This window comes from Parus major, chromosome 10 (assembly GCF_001522545.3).
Source record: "Parus major isolate Abel chromosome 10, Parus_major1.1, whole genome shotgun sequence".
Taxonomy (NCBI): Eukaryota; Metazoa; Chordata; class Aves; order Passeriformes; family Paridae; genus Parus; species Parus major.
This window is the reverse complement of record NC_031779.1, coordinates 9,822,521-9,839,917: the sequence shown is the minus strand read 5'-3', so window position 1 is coordinate 9,839,917 and position 17,397 is coordinate 9,822,521. Positions and strand designations below refer to the sequence as shown.

The 17,397-nt window shown below is 39.4% G+C and overlaps 1 protein-coding gene across 1 annotated transcript in view; it reads left to right on the top strand.

The window, feature by feature from the left end:
- The first annotated feature begins 6,264 nt into the window (after positions 1 to 6,264).
- SECISBP2L (SECIS binding protein 2 like) overlaps positions 6,265 to 17,397 on the top strand; it is a 28,074-nt gene continuing 16,941 nt past the window's right edge. Inside the window, exons 1-4 of the mRNA XM_015639338.2 lie at positions 6,265 to 6,425; positions 15,637 to 15,815; positions 16,379 to 16,703; positions 16,825 to 16,960. Of these exons, the coding sequence (XP_015494824.1) occupies positions 6,408 to 6,425; positions 15,637 to 15,815; positions 16,379 to 16,703; positions 16,825 to 16,960 (658 nt within the window). The 5' untranslated portion in view covers positions 6,265 to 6,407. The remainder of the gene's footprint in view (positions 6,426 to 15,636; positions 15,816 to 16,378; positions 16,704 to 16,824; positions 16,961 to 17,397) is intronic.

The following is a 17,397-nucleotide window of genomic DNA, read 5'->3' as shown; positions in this document are numbered from 1 at the left end:
TCTGTATGCAAAGTAATTAACAACACTTCAAAAATAATGAAAAAGCCTAATAAATTACAAATGTCCATCACATACACGCAAGGCAGCATGGTAAACTCAGTGTTCTAGGGCAGGATTTAAATTGGTAACAGGTTATAATTAAATAGGATAAAATTAACTTCAATATGAGGAATACTTATTTCCCTTAAAAAAGTATTTTGCTCTGCAGTTGTCAAAGCAAGTAATTTTTTTTTCCTGGTATTTACACCATAAAAGTTAATGTGTACCATGAGTAGCATAATATTGAATCTTGGGTGAGATTTTCTTCTTCACTCATGTATTTTTTTACCAATAGGTGTTTTTAATTTATCCATTTACTTAAAACAATAATATAAAATTTAAATTTTTAAGCAAAGTTTTTTGCCTTTGTAAAATCTGTATATAAAATTTAACTAAAGCACCTTGTATTTTATTTCCTTATAATGCTGTGATAATGCTGAGTAATGTAGTTTTTGCATTGAAAATTCCAGTAGTACCTGGTGATGTGAAGTTGAACTTAACAACAGTGCACAATCATTGGGACCCTTGCCTACAGGTTCTTTCTCCCAGGGGGACAGGGGATTGTCACAGCTATTTCAAGGTTCTCCTTCCCATGGAGACAGGGGACAGTGACAGCTATTTATTTGAGTAGGTCTCCTTTCTCTGCCATTTTCCAATACCCTTGCTGTAGGAAGGAACAACTCATCTCTTCTAAAGGAGGGGGAAAAAGAGAACTGTCCATAAACTTACAATCACTGAAAATAAATGTTTTCTTGACTTTGTCTGTTGTACCTGATGTAACCTTTTCCATCCCAGCTACGTCTGCTGGGGAGGCATTTTGGCATTTTTGGATTCTTTTTCAAGAAGGAAATGGGAACACTGCAGTAAATCTTGTCATGTCTGTCTAGTTCCCATGTTTATCTTTTTGTTCTGAAGGACTAATTGTTGTAGGACTAGTCCAACTATTGAAGGACTGTCAGTCTGAACAATGAGGGCTAGCAATGTTTTTAGAAAGAAAAAAGGTGTCTGCCTCTAAGAAATAGTTGTGTGTTTTGGCATACTTCAGCTCTTACTCAAGTGTACAGTGCCTTAGCATCTGTGCTCTAGGCACATAAGGAAGATTTATATAATCCCTAAGGGATTCTACCCCTTTTCTGAGTTCTCACAATTCTTAACCTAGAAGATGAAGATTTCCTCTGGGGAAATACTGAAGACCTCTGTTGTCATACAACTGTAGCAGAAATCACCAATAGTTGCTATAGCCCACCTATAGTCCCTGGTAGATCTGGTTCTGATGTCATTTCTGTCTCCTCAGGAAAAGTGAACAAGCACTTGAAGGAAGAGGGTAGATGATTTTTTTTTTTTTTTCCAAAAAACACCACTGCACTGCAGGTTGTTTGAAATGTGGTAAGCAGCTTCACTGCATTCTCAGTCTTGGGTCCAGTCATTAAATTTCTGCAATTGTTGGTAATTGTCAGACCCACGCTTGTCACAACTTCTTGGGTGTTTTTATACACCTCTTGTTGCTGCTGGTACAAGATAAACTGGCATTTTAGCTAGTTACCATAACAGTGTTTGCAAAAGAACATTTTAATGGCTGTTGTAATCTTATGTAAGATTACAACAGTGATTAAGCTGTGTATATATAAACCCTTCTTTTGAGTTGTGGCAGCTTATGCATTAAAACTGAACAACAGGAAAATTGGGAGGATGTGGGTGCTATGTCTGCATTTTAGATTTTTACTATTATTTTTAATCGAACATACTTTGAAGGAATGTATTTTTTGTGCATCTTAAAGTCCTATCGGATTGGATCTGAAACCAGTTTAATTTCATTTTCCTTTTAAATAAGCCTACCACAGAAAATGCATTGAATAACAACAAACCCCAGAAAAATGGCAGTGCACCCAGCTGAAATGCACCCAGCAGAATAATAAAATGAAGTAATTTGAATTTTAGTCTGTAAATAAACTCTGATTTTGTAATTTCTCAGGAACTGACAGCTATAAAACATTGTAATTGAAGATTGTATTTTCATATTTTTTCTTTGAGAGGTAGTGAATTAATCTGAGTAAGAACTGTGTATGTATAGAGTAAAATGACATCACTTGGTGGAGCAGTACCCTTGCTTTCTCAAAAATATAGCCTAAATACAGAACCAAATTTCCATATATAGATGCTAATATGGATTTTAAATATAAAAATGTCACTTAATTATTTTCAAAGTGCAAAAAATGTAGTTTAGAACCAGGTTAGTGAACTAGGTAAACTACATTACAAGCTAGTCAACTATTTAAGTGTTAATTAAGATATTAAGAAAGGATTATCACCATCTTAAATGCCTCTAACTGTGTGGTAAGATAGATTGCAAACTATCTGTGATAGAATAATTGCATGTGTAGTGCTAAATTTTAGGTGTAAGACGTGTAAGCATTACAGCAAGAGTAAAGGCTAATCCCTTCCTGGCCCTGTTAGGAGGAGTTGCATGGCAGTTCTGTCCTGGCTGGCTCTGCTGCCTCCCTCTGCAGCTGCTCTTGGTGCGAGTGCTGGGCTCACTCTGCCTGCTGCCAGGTAGCAATCGCTATTGGAATCGTGATTCTCAGGTTCCTGGAGTAGTTCCCAGCTCACCTTCCCACTTAGGTTCCAGTTCTGTTCCCTGCTGCGTCTGCCCGTGGCTGCCTGTGCAGGACACCACATGTCACATCGCCAGATACAGTTTTATTTGCCAAGATACATTTCACTTTCTCTACTTGTCTTTTTCAGTAACTATACTGAAAATTTTAGTCCCAGGCCAGTAAAACTCACTTTTGAGTCTGCTTCATTCTGCTGCCTTTTCCACTTGCTCACCATGGCAGCCTCCAGCCCCACTAGTGCTGCTGCAGTCCCTGTTCAGGTGGTGCTGCTGCCGTGGAGCTCAGTCTAAGCCTGCCTGCACCTCAGGCAGAGGGTGTTACTGAGCAACCCTTATTTCATGCTTCCATGCTAGTGCCATTAAGCCTGTACATATGCTCAAGCTTTCCATATAAGAAGCTGCCTTGACTTCAGTGAGATGTGTGTAATCACATGTTTGTGTTTCGTAGGACTTTATACCCACTAGATGTAAACATTACGGGTCTGAGTAGCCACATGTGCTGTTAGATTTGCTTGTAATCCTGTGGTTTGAAATCTGAATACATTCATTACCAAGTGCCTTTCCATATTGCTCAGATATTTTGGTTTAGACTCCCATTTTTTATTTTTGTGTCAACCTAGACTTTCTTCTTCATTTGATCTGTGTCTTCCATTGTGTTCAGGAAGGATATCCCTACCCAGTAGCTGCAGCAATAAAGCTAAAACCTTAGTAGCAAAATTCCAGTCAGCACCTGCGGAGTTCAACCATCATTTTTGCTTATGAACTAAGCACTTCACTTACTCCGTGTTGCAGCAAAGAAGTTGCAATAATTGTTTACAAACTGCCAAGTTTGAGAACTGGACTGACAACCAAGTATTCAAAATCAGCTGCCAAGGATGTTCAAATTCAACCATGTGCAGCTACCAAGTATTTTAAAATTCACCAGGGTTTTTAGAATTTTTTGTCCTTAAGAGCTGTGACATTGTGGAGTTCTCTTACACAACACTCAATCAAGATGATGTTGTAACCAGATACCCTGGCATATCTGTGATAGCTGTGGATAGAGGATCTCACATAACTGGTTCTGAGTGCTTTGGTTTGTTTTTCTTTTTGGTAATAACACAGTTAAATTTTATGGGAGACCTTAAGTATTTTTCACCTGAGTGGCCACTCAGGTCACCCAACATGACTTTCTGTACTATGTATATTGTATAGCTTTATGTAGATCTGATGTCTATTTAATCACTGCCCAATTTAGAATTTAGACATTCCTGTTATTTGAGTGTGCGTAACAGCCCTTCTAAGTGTGACCTTTCTGTTGGTATGTATCTTGGGAACAAAAGAAGAATTTCATAACTGACAGCCTTGCCATAATGACTCATTATTTTTTAAAAACACAGCAACTATCTTAAGCAAATGTCATAATATATATTCCATGGTCAGCATCAATTTGAACAAACTAAGCTGCATTCCACACTGAAACACTGGTGTGCTAATACAAGAAGATGATTGTTCCAGCTGTTTCAGTGGGATTTTTTCACTGTTTTCTGACCAGTCAGGCAAGTTCTCCCACATTACTTGGAGATGAAAAGTGATTAAGTTTGAAATAAATCAACCTAATTTCACACAAATAAGCAAAACACATTCAACTACTGGGAATGAAATGCATTTTCTCAGTAGAGATTTTTTGTTTGAGTGAGAAAGTTTAGGTAGCTTATGTTTCATAATTATTTATCTGTAGATTTCCATCTCATATTTAAGTTCATCAATTACTGATGAAATGCTATTCTGTTGCATCAGCTGAAAGCTCTGTGTACAACCAGCTTAATACCCAGTTTTACTTTCGTGACTTCTTGTGTTGAAATAACAAATCTCATTGTGTAAAAGCCCCTGGGAACAAAACCTCATAACCTCCAATTACTCTGTCTTACCACCTTGAAATGGCTTCCCAGTATTATAAACACTTATATGAGTTCTGCTGACCATTTAATCTTGTCAAGAAAAGTGCTGGGATACAGAAGTGCATATAAAACATACAACTGCTGCAGCTTCTCTAGTTCAGATGAGGTTTTTGTATCAGTTAGGACACTGCAGCAGCTCTCCCCTTCACTGGTAGCAAAACACTGCCCTCACTGAAGTTAGTAGAAATATGAAAGTTCAGTTTAATTTGGGTTACAACCTGGCCCACTCCCTTTCCCATATGCTCAACGGGACCTATGATTTTGTGTACTGTGTCCTCATGAAAACTTAAATCACAGAACATACGTAATGTTGCAGACATCTAGGCAAAAGCTACACTTAGATGGTGATCCTGCTGATGTGGATGGAATAGCACAGAAGGCAGCAACAGTCTGCACAATTCTCTGTTCGTGTCATCTGTTTGCAAGAAGAGATCTTGCAGTGCAATGCAATAGCCCTCTTCATAATCCCATATGGTACATATGAAGTTTTAATGGCAAAGAGAAACTCCTAAGAAAGTACAAAGGGATTATGTGGGCTTATCCAAGAAATAAAATTTTTATAACATAGGAAAAATTGTTACATGGTATCATGAACATAGAGCAGGAAAGATTAAATAATTATAAAATAAAGGTTTAATCTAGGAAGCTGTAGCAAGATTGCTCTGTCGAGACATTCTAGATAGCTTTTACTGCTGTCAAATTCAAATACAGGCTTTCTTACTTGTTTCTTTAAAAAGCAAGCCATTTATTCCTCAAAAGAACCTCTTATCAAGCACGAACCTGACTCATGCATTAATACGTAATACATTTATAATGTATTTACCTGGAAGTGCTCAAGAGTCTGATCTGGGATATCTTTTGTGGATTTCTTTCACAAAGGTACTTAGCCTAGTTTTGCTATTTTTTTTTTTCCCTTGCCATGAATCAACCAAGTTGTAAATAAATCATGCCACATTTCCATTAAACCCTAGGCAGCCGGGCCTATTAGCGTAATGAAATGCGGGGACATCCCCTGCAGAATACACGCACGGGATCATGTGTTGTTATGCTGCACCGGCTCCTAGATGCGTTTCCCATTCTCCAGGCTCGGGGTGAACACAGTCTCACTGATTTCACTGGCGTTACTCATTATTAACCACATGTTAAAAGCAGGGCAGTAAAATAAAGGAACGTCACACAAGCTGCGCCCAACCTCGCATCTCAGAATCTCCCTGCTTTGCTGCCGCCCCAGTCCCTGCACACACGGGACCCACTTCATAGCCCAGCCCTGCACTCCAGACGCTTGTGCGACATTTTTAGATTTCTGCCTCTAAATAAATCACAGGGATGTTTTTTTTTTCCCCTCGGTGTTCCAGATAATTTCAAGGACACCATCGGCCTGAGCCTCCCCCGGCGCCGCCCGCGAGCAGACGGGCCCGCCGCGCACCTGCCGCCCTCGCTCGCCGCCGCCGGAACGGCTCGGGGCGGGGGAACAACGCTCTCCGCGATCATTCCCGCGGGTTTCCGCAACGCTTGTGTCACGGCCCTGCTTGTTTTCGGGTGGCCGGAACGCGGGAGGGGAACGCCCGCCGTGGGGGGGGGGGAGCGAAGGCGTTCCCGGCCTGAGCCAGCCCGGCTTCCGTCCCAGCTGGTCCCTCCCCGCCGCCCGTCCCGCCCCGGCCGTGGCGTAGCCGGTCCCGGTTCCCGTGATAACCGCGAGCGGGGCCGGCGCTGCTCCGGGCGTGTGCGGAGCGCGGCAGGGGAAGCAGCGCCATGGGGGAGGCGGCCCGGGCCCTCCGCCACCCTCATTAGAGCCGCCGCCCGGCGTAGCTGGAGCCATGGACAAAGCGGACAAGGTGCGAAGGGACCGCGAGCAGCCGCGGCGGGAGGGGCGGCGGGGCGGCGGTGAGGGCGGGGAGCGGAGCGGGCCCGGCCGTGTCAGCCCCGGCAGGGCCGTCGGCAGCGGCCGATCGGCGGGCAGGGCACGGTAGGGCGGGGCGCGGCTCGCGGCCTGCGGGGCGGGGGGCGCCGGGACCGGCCGTGAGGGGCGCCGTGAGGGGCCGCCGCCCCGGCCCGGCGGAAAGTGGCCCTCGGGAGGTGCAGACACGGCGTTCTCCGGGCTGGAAGAGGGAGCTCGGTGTGTGTCCGCCGGCGCCTTCCCCTCCTCGGGCGGGAGACGTCAGGCCGCGCCCGGCCCGGCTGTCCGGGGGAGCTGGGATCCAGGGAGCGGCTCCCCTGGGAATCCCAAGGGAATTCAAAACTCGGTTCTGTTCTTCTCCTCCCTGTTCCTCCAGGCTTTGTTTCGAGCTTAGGGAAGTACTGCAGTTTAGCGGCATTAAGTTTAAGCCTGCCTGGTCATTATTAGATACTTGGTTTCTTGAAAAAGAAACAGGTTTCTTTAAGAACTTAGCAACACAATTGAGGTGTCACTCTTGTTGAAATCCTGTAAATGTCAGGGTCGGGTTGAAGTTTGCAGTGATAGGACACTGCTGATGGTCTCCTCATAGCTGAGTGGGTGTAGCTCACTAATTCTACAGGTCGTTATATTTTTTTGTTCTTCTGTATTAAACTCGGCCTTTCGAGGTAACCAGTTTGCATTATTCTTAAGAGATTTTAAAGTGTTGGTATAAAGAAGGAGGGACTTACGAATTTGTATGATTTGTTACATATCTGCAAAGAACATTTCATCATCAGGAGGTAGTTCTAAAAGATGTATCTGAAATGAATGATGTCATCTGTTGGAGCCTGATACTACTTTTAAGCTTCTGTTTCAGCAGAATGTATTGAAAATTGGTGATTTACAGCTCTTTGTTTCCTAGTTTTCAGCTTTGGCGTCTCCAGGGGTTCTAATAGTAGGGTAAGGAATAAAATAACACAGGTTCCTGTAGCAAAGTAGATAATGACTAGTAATGCACTCTAAAGATACACTGCTTTTCATGCTGTATGTGTATCTAAGGAAGTTTGTGAACAGTGAGTTTTATTCCAGTATTGCTCCCACTGGGGCTTTCTTCCTGGGCTTTCTGGTGTGATAATGAGTTTAATATTTTTTTTTTATGCTTATTTTCCTTGATGTTAAAACCTGATCTTATTCTGTAAAATTCACGTTTGTCCAATCTGTAGTACTTTTTGCTTTAAAATCTTGGATTTTGGTGTGGTGGGATTTTTTTCCCCTCTGTTTCATCTGTAATTAGTACTGCAGTACACTTGTGAAATATTTATTCCTCGTTGCTTGAGCTCTTCAGTACTGGAGGTTCACACACATGTACTTATCAAACCATTTTCTTTTCATCTGTCAAAATAGTTCATGAAAACAGAGAGTTGTTATTTACAGTATAAAGTGTTGATTCTGAGTGATTGTTTTAACTAAATACAGTATTTCAGCTTGAAGGTATAGTTAAGCTCTGTAGCAGGAATTATCTTGTTTATTATGTTTGCAGCATATCTGGTCCTGTTGGTTCCTTATCCCCTAGTAAGGCTTCTAGGCAGACAAATAATTAATACCTGATGAGTTTCTAAAGTGATTCAACAATCTTGTTGCTTTTGTCTGCTCATTATACAGTAGCATCTTGATTAGGAGGCTCCTGGATGCTTTGGGTTTGCATCTTTTGTGCTGTAAGAATTGAATGTAATCACTGTTACCAGTGTAAGTGTTTGGTAAGGTTGCATCAGTTTTGGGAGCCATTTCATTTTTTCTTTATTTGGGCTTCTTTCTGTGCCTGTACTGCATGACATCTGATAAATGAATATTAAAGCCTACAGATGTGTGTTAACAGTACTCATTCTCTTTCCTTTCCCTCAGAATGCTCTCTCAGGCACAGTACAGTAACTGTATGTGCTTATAGGAGTAACTACTGTGTAATTAGAATATGAGCACCTAGAACTATTGTACTGTTAGCATGGTATTTCAAGAGTAGAGAATGCTTTTGATGGGTAAACAGTGTTGTGGTGTTGGCTTAGTGAATCAGTATGAGATTTCTTGTTGCAGGATCATTTGGACACCTAATTGATTAAAAGATATTGCTTTTGGATTGCCTTTGAGATTTATGTCACCTAAATTCTAATATGACTTGTTATAATATATTCAGCAATATTTTGGCAGCTGACATAGATGAGAACAGACTAAAGCTGCTTAAAAGGAATTATTTTTATGATAGGAGTAGTTGAAATTTTTGTAGTGGGTGTGTAAGTTTACTTCTGTCTACACCAGAACAAAATTGTTCCCATTAAAAAGTGGATTTCAGCAGTTAAGTGTAGGTTATTTTCCTACAAGAGAGGAAACTCAGAAGATGACCTCTGATGCTCTTTCTGTTTAAGCAGAATGTGATGGAAAACTAAAGAGAAACAACTTCTTTCAAAAGTACTGCTGTGCTTTGATTTTTCTGTCTTATACTTTTGTCTTGCCCTGTGATTAAGACAGTTGGTTCCTTTAGTAAGTTGAGAAATCAGGTGAAGTTGCAAAATCAGTGACCTGTGTTTTGTTTTAGTATTGCTCAAAGATAGCCTGTTCTGCTTGCCTCTGCTATTCTTGACCACTCAACAGGTGGCTTGATAATATGGTTGCCATGGAAGTGGATCTAGATCAGTGTTTTGTGCTCTTTTATCCGGTCCAGTTTCCTTCAGTGTTTCTTACCCATGGCAGATTTTACAACTGAGGCAAGCTGGAAAATGTCTGGTTTCCTGTACTGTTTGCATATTGCTTACTTTTGAATCTTGAAAGTGCAAAACACTTTTGGATTTTGTGAGTTTAGTGTTGTCTTATTTTAGAATAATGTTCTCTGGTGAATTAAAATGTTATTGATGTGATTCCATGAATATCTTAACTGTTTGAGCACAAAATTATTTATCATTGACTAGTTTGTGGAGATGAGGAAACTGATTTGCATAAATAATTTGGACTAATCCTTTTAGTACACTGTCTACAAAGCACTCACATATTACTACTTCATTTGGATAGCATGAGGATAGAAGTTTGTACTTCTATCCTCATGTTAGAAGAAGTTAAATGCTGGAAAGTAGGGAAGTGAAGAGGCTCCTTTTGATAGCTTTTTTTTGTCTTTGGACAGGCTTTGTGCAAGTATGAAATTTTAGTTTCTGCCCCCTTTTTTCTTACAATATTCTGGCTTTGAGTTTAACATTTTTATCTATATATAGAAAACAAGCAAGTAGCACAACCTGACAAGCTAGCATGTTTAAATATTTAGCTTTGTTATGTTCTGATAATGATATTTAATCCTGTGAAAGGAAAGAGAATTATGCGCAATTCCCTTTTTATGAGCTGAGGGAAAAGGAAAGGACTTCATTGTGTATTTGCTTTAAGTGCTATGTTGAAATGACTATGTTAAATGTAAATAGGGAAGGTTAAATTTTGTGCTTCATTAAATGGCCTGCTGCTGGTGTTTCCAGTTGGACTGCATATTTACCATTCCCGAGGTATCTGCCACTTAGAAGCAACTAATTATAGAAACAATGACTTCCATATTTGTAAAGTTTATCTTAAAATAGATGAACTGTGACTTGCCTTACTATTAACACAGCATTTAAATTATGAAATCCAGAATTCAGAAACAGGATTGTTTTTCTTAAAAAAAAAAAAAACCAACAAAAACCCCAGAAGTTTGAGCTATGTTTTCATTTTACTTAGGGATGAGACTTCTTGTTTCCAGACTTTGAGACAGTAAAACAGCTGATTTTATTATAGCCCTCTGAGATGTGGCATCTGTGTCTATTTTCTCACCCTGTAAATGGTGAGATTGATATCTAAGCATTCTCCTCTGAGAGCAGGATGACAGAGATCCTATTTAATGGAAAATGCTGAATGACATTAGGCTACAATGAACAAAAACTTTTCTAAGATTAAATGTACAGTGCTATAACTATAGGACAGAGTTTACCAGTCTGTTCCTGCTTGTGTCATCTTCTGTCTTTGCAGCTGTTGATGACTACAGTAGCTTTTATATAGGAAACAAAGGAGCTCTTCAGTATATATGCTGTCTTGAAAGACTTGTAATTGTTGTACTGAAATATGTAATGAGCTACTACAAAACGTTTTGTAAATTGAAACTAGGGGTATCTACAAAAGAGACTTCTGTCTAAATCTTGGTTTCTTTTGAAGGGGTGTATTTCCATTAATAGGCAGCTGATTGAAAATCTGATGTTTCAGCATGACTTAAATTTATATTTAGAATTGAGTTAGGTCATCAAAGGTTGATTTCAATGAAGCTTTGTTTGGTTTTGTGATATGAAAGGTTGAACAAACATGAAGAAGTTGCAGTCAAAAAAAAGTTTAGTCTTGCAGTACTTTCAGTGTTTGCTATTAGATGGCGTGATCAAACCACATAATAGTTTGTATTAAGGTCTGACCCTGCATTTACTGATGGCAGGGGCAAAGTGTTAATTTGTTTTAGGGGATACGGACTAGAATAAATCTTGATGCTCTGAGAGCAATTAAAGCATAAACTTGTATCACAAGTGCTCTATTGTAAGGATTAGGGCAAGTGTATCAGCCTTCTCCCAAATCTTTTCGTGTTTGACAAATCTTTCTTGTCTGTGGTTACAAACCAGTGGCATGATCAGTCCTGTTTGTGCTGTTCATGTGCACTTGGCACTCCATTTGTGCTGTGTGGGTGAAATCTCTGAGGAATTGTGTTCATGTGTATTTGCATGCACTTTGTTTTATGCATTTTCTTGTTTGTTTCTGAAACAAAAAGGAGCTTGTCTTGTCTTCTGGAGCTTACTTCATTTGTTATTGGTTGCATTTTCCACTGAGTTTTAAGCATGTCAGTATTTAAACAACCAAACTCACCACCAAACTGCTTCTTCGGCATTGTTGTTTCTGTAGGAGCCTTTCCTGTTAGAAGAAATGATGAGTTTTGATAGGAAATAACTTATGCTTGTCCAGTGCAATGAGAAATTAGCCGTACCTTTACTTGATACTAAATTAATTAATGGGTTTTTTTTCTTGTTTCAATTTTTCTCTTTACATTATGAAGGAAGAAGGCTGTTTATTAGAAAGAGAAGGTATTTTGCTGTGTATCTTCACCAACATTTCCTCCTAGCTGAGATATCTCTAATCCTGAAAAGATCTGCTAAGAAAACTTCGAACAAATTATTTAGCGTTGCTCTTTTGTTTCCCTCACTTGTCCAGTGAAACCACTGGTCATCTGTGAAATGTGCTGAGATGTCTGGAGAATCACCCTGGAGAGTTAATTCTGTTGATGTTTTGGTTTGGTTAGCAGTCTGACCTGACTTAGTACATTTGTTTCCCCTTTTTGCTTTAAGTTTACTGCCCTCATCTGAAGACACAGCCTGTGTAACACAGAAATATTAAAGTATTTTTGAAAGACTGGTAAAATGTTCTAAGGAAGCAATATACTGAAGTTAATTTAGTTTAGTTGATAATACACTTGAGCTGCTGGTTTTCTACCCTAAAGTGAAAATGGGGCCTTGTTGTCTAATGAAATGTATAAGTTATGTGAGAATTGGATGTATTATGTTTGCAGAATGATTTTGAAATACCTGTATTGAGGTTTCTAAGTTTTCACGTGCTGTTTTCATGAGTTGGCATATATACATGTGTGTGCATTGCAGAACAAAATGCAAAATCTGAAAACAGAAGTTTGCCCTAAATCATTTGCCAAAGCAAGTTTCTTGAAAGGATTAAAAAAACCCAACTGTCACAAGCCAACCAAACCTGTAGGTGCAGACTAAACTGCGCAAGAAAAGTGTTTAAGATATAATGCTTGTAAGAGGTATGTGAAATACAGTTTTGATTCCTTTAAATAACAGACACTCCCCAAAAAGCTGTAAGCAAAAAAAGGATTTAACTTTCAAATGCACTCATATGTGCTTATGATTACAAGATCTGCTGTATCTTTATTTTACCATTATAGGTAAGCTAAACTTGTTTTGAGCTGTACAGAAAATGATAATTAAATATATCAGGCAATTGCTCTGTCATAGCAATTAGTAATCATAACCTGTATAAGAGACTCAACAACAGGAAAGGAAGAATTAAAGCTGTCTTTTTTTGTTTGGACATCTCTGAATTGTTTTAACCTAATAAAACCAAGTAGAATAATGTGCATTATTTTCCTAAAATCATAAAATTACATTATAAGACTGTTGAGTCTTATAGAGGTGTTATAAATAAATTTAAAACAAATAAACCTCCCGCCCCCCATATACCCTTTTTTCCCGTACAGATTTAAATAAGTCAAATATTATCCAATCCACCTTGGATGTAAAAGTAAGGTAGGGATTATCTTTGAGAATTGACAGGAAATATTTTGCTATGGCAGCCTTGCAGGTGGGAATAACTCACTTCCTGCTGGATCAGTTACAGCTCTGTTTTTAATATCTGATGTAAAAGTGTGTTCTCTCAGAATCCTAATGAGTGATGATATAGTACAATGTCACAAAAATCATTGTCATGAGACCATTCTGCAAGAGCCTTGTCAATAAAGAATGATTTCTGTATTTTCATGTAAATCTCCCAAATAAGGGAAAGAGCAGACAGCCACATAGGAAAGATCTTTAAAACGGGAAATCTGGTCCCAACGTGAATGACAAATAGAATGTTTTTACTATTTTCTGAGCCAGTGCTAGAGTTTATTTTTAGTATCTTGGATGAAGTTCACTTGGCATGTTGGGGTAGGATAGTGACCAGCAGGTTAGGATTAGTTGTTTGTCAGTTTTCAGTGTTTCCTTAGGAATACCACATTTGTAAAGCACTCACTGTAGTTTTACTGTTGTCTGTGGGTGAAGCACCCTTGGTGTGTTCCTTTAATGTTTTGATTGCTCAGTTGGTTAGAGCAGGGTGCTGATGATGCCGAGGTTGTGGGTTCAATCCCCATATGGGCCATTCATTAAAGAGTTGGACTTGATGATCCTTGTGGGTCTCTTCCAATTCAGAATAATCTCTGATCTAGTTTTGTAGGCCAGCCCAGAAGTGAATCTATTCTTAAGCAAATATTTTTTGCCTCACAGTCTTGAAATAGCATAGAAAAAACACTCTTAGCTTTAAGGGAGGGATTCAGTGTTGGTATTTCTGGTACTTATGTGTTCACTGTACATAAACACTTTAAAAAAAATATTACAAGAAGTCTTTCTCTTGTGTTGGGCAGAATGCCTTGGAGCTTTGCAGAGGGGCAGGCCAGTCACCAGGCAGCTGAGGGATGTGCCTGAGGCCAAAGAGGCGGCTCTGGGTAGAGCTGGGTTTGATTTGTGTTGCACAAGTTCAGTGCTGCTGCTGCAGCTGCCCCACAGCTTTTCCTCTGAATAGAACTTCAGGAATTAGAAGAGTTACTGTAGAAGAAAGGAATGTTCACCCTCTACTAATGATAAATAAATGCATTTAATTGATGTGAAGGTGATTGTTCTGCTGTAATGCAGATCTTGTTATACAGCAGGAGTGATACCTCTGTGTCTGTGCTTATAGAATCAGGCTGCCCTGCATTGAAACTAGACCTTAAAAATCGTTTGGTTCCAAACCTGTGCCATGAGCAGGGACACCTTCCATTACACCAGGTTGCTCGAAGCCCCATCCAAACTGGCCTTGAACACTTTGAGGGATGGGACATACTTCCATTTATTATAGTCCATCTGTGTGTATATATATCTATATATATATAGATAAATATAGATACATCCATATTACAGCCATAAGCATTTTCAGAACAGTCATTAAAAAATACTTTCCTGCCAAGAACAGTGTGTCTTGTCAGTTTGAAAGACATACTTTTTTCATTGGGACAACTATATTTTCAAAAAAATTTTGGACTTGCCCTTCCCACCTCTTCCACTCCCATGCTGCTAAACCAGTATGGGATTTTATTTAAGCAGAGTAAGTTTTGGGGACTTGGAGATTCAGATATTGTGTGAGAAGGCTATCTCTGGATGGATTGTGGATGTGACACAGAGCAAAGGCATGGAGGGGAGAAGTGTGTGGTAGGTGTGGGACTACTTGCCATGATACTTCCAGAGCTCCTGTTTCAGCTCATGTGGAGGTTCTGGAGGTAGTAGCAAGGATAGAAGACTGTCCTCAGCAAACCTTTAGGATTTTGTTTTTTTATGTGCTGTAAGAGCATGTACTCATACAGATTATCTGTTACCTTTGAGATTATTTTGTAGGCGTATGGAAGGAAAAATGTCTGGAGTCCTTGTCTGCTTTAGAAAGAATCGTCTTAGGGTTTGGTACTCCATGAGATAGTGATGTGTGACATATATATTTAAGCTGAGATCTTTGTACAAAAAAAGGTTGTTTTCATCTGAATGCAAGTTACAGTAGAATACAGAGTTTAAGGGTTATTAGGTTCTGCAGTTGTCTTATTGAATACAGCATTTTTTGTTGTTTAAGTGTAAGATGCAGCTATGTTGTACAAAATCAGAAATGTGAGCAAAACCAGCTTAAGCTAAGGATACCTTCAGGATTGGGGGAGATAGGTTTTCTTTGAAAGCACAGTTTGAAACTTATTTCTAAGCCTTGTTCATGACAACCTTTAATCATAATTTTAACACATTAAAGTATGTTCAGGTTGTGCAGATAGAATGTGTGGGGAGGGTTCTTCTATGGTGCATCATCTTTGAGCAGTTAAACTATGGTTTAATGCTGAAAAGCCTTTTTTATAATTGCCTAGAAACATGGTCAGTTTTGTAGAGCAGGCCAGGCATTACTACATCTTCCATATGTTGGTTTCACTTCTGAAAGCCTACACAACTGTGCTCCACATACAGTGCTAATTTGGTTTTGTTCTGTGCTCCGACTCATATATCTTCTGCAAAATGTGAGCTTCAGTCCCTTTAAAGTTAATTAGTGTTTGCATTGCACTTGTAAAGGTTAACACAAATGCTAAATGTTGGTGATCTGTATTACACCCTGCATTGATTGGAAGGATGCAATAAGCACTTGCCAACTGTTTTCCACCTCTCTTGGTTTACTGCAGAAATCCTGTAGCCTTGTCATCCATTTGCCTGCTGTTCATGGTACTTTGCGTACAACTTGATGAATCTAAATTTTCCCAAGCAATTTATGATTGTAATTAATGAAGACATTCTTTCTTTTCTCTTAAGAATGTCAAGCTGTCAGCTGAAGTAGAACCATTTATTCCTCAGAAGAAGGGTCCAGAAACACTAATGATCCCAATGGCACTTCCTAATGACAGTGGAGGAATTAATGGAATGGAACCAACTCCAATCCCTAGCTACCTGATCACTTGCTATCCATTTGTACAGGAAAATCAATCCAACAGGTAATAAGTGATTGTGATCTTCATGGAAGATGATCTGTTTTTAAATGAGTTGAATCTTTTAGGCTTGAGAGAAGTCGGTGATTGTGGGCTGTATATTCAGGTTTTTTGTTCACTGTATTTAACCCTTCATGTATGAGGAGGAAGTTTCTCTATCCTCAGTCTTTTACCTATTTTCTTCCTTTTTTTTTTTTCCCATTCATATTCTTTGTTGCCTTTTTTTTTTCTGGCTATGAAGGTCTAGTACAAATCCCTCCCAAAGTCACCTGCTGTGCTCTTGGATCTTCTAGGGCAGTCAGGAGGTTTTTTGTCTGAATCTCTGAATGAAGCAAATGCTTCTCTGAATGAAGCAAAGCTTTGGGTGTCCAGCTTGGGTCCTGCCATGGTGAAACACGATTGGATGTAGCTTTTTCCAGTTTTCTTCACATAACTAATTAAAAAATGTTGAGTTTAGGAACTTAATATAATAGAACTGTTGTTTTTGAAGGGGTGGTAAAGGTCTAAATTTTCTATGAAAGGGGGAAGACTTACTGAGCAGTTTTGTTTCGTTTTTTTTTTTTTTATAGACAGTTTCCATTATATAACAATGACATCAGATGGCAGCAACCCAGCCCAAATCCTGCAGGACCATACCTTGCTTATCCTATAATATCTGCACAGCCACCTGTTTCTTCAGAATATACTTACTATCAGCTGATGCCAGCACCATGTGCTCAGGTCATGGGTTTCTATCATCCTTTCCCTACGCCATATCCTGCACCCTTTCAAACAGCAAATGCTGTAAGTACAGTTACTACAGAATGCGCTGAGCGTCCCAGCCCGTCAGGCCAGGTCTTTCCGTTGTCCACTCAGCGGAGCAGAAGCAGTAACAGGGGACCAGTCATTCAAAAAGTAAGTCTGCTTTTGAATAGGATAAGTAGAACTGTATAAAGAAAATGTCTTTTTACAGGAAGTATATATCTCATTTTTTATCAACTTTTTTTTTTGTGTGTGTGGCAATGTTTGAAAACAGCAACAGCAGTTACAGATGCACATAAAAAATAAACGTCCTCCAGTGAAAAATGTTGCCACTCAGAAGGAGACCAGTTCATCAGGCCCTGAGAACAGATCAAAGATTGTTTTGTTGGTTGATGCATCACAGCAAACAGGTAATTTGTTTTTTAAGTTCTGGGTGTATGAAATAATTAGAACTGCATGTCAGTTGTCATCTTTTCTAAAAGAGGGTGGACCTGATTTAGATGCAGCTTTTAAAAGAAATCTTTGCAGCTCAAAAGGATAATGAAGAAAAGGTGCTGATGGTTGCAGATACCTACTCAGTATGTCACCTTATAATGTCACCTTATGACCTACTCAGTATGTCACCTTATAATGTTGCAGTGACATGGTACTCCTGCAAAGACGTTGACAACTCTTGAAGGAGTTGGTTATCAATAACGGTTGGACCTAGACATAATTTAAATTCAGTGCTGGTTTAATGCAAAGACTGGCTTTTTAAATTTGTTTTTATAATGTGTCGCTTTTTCATGTCTCTTACTGATTCCTGCACAAGTAATTTTTTTTTTTTTTTTTTTTTTTTTTTTTTTTT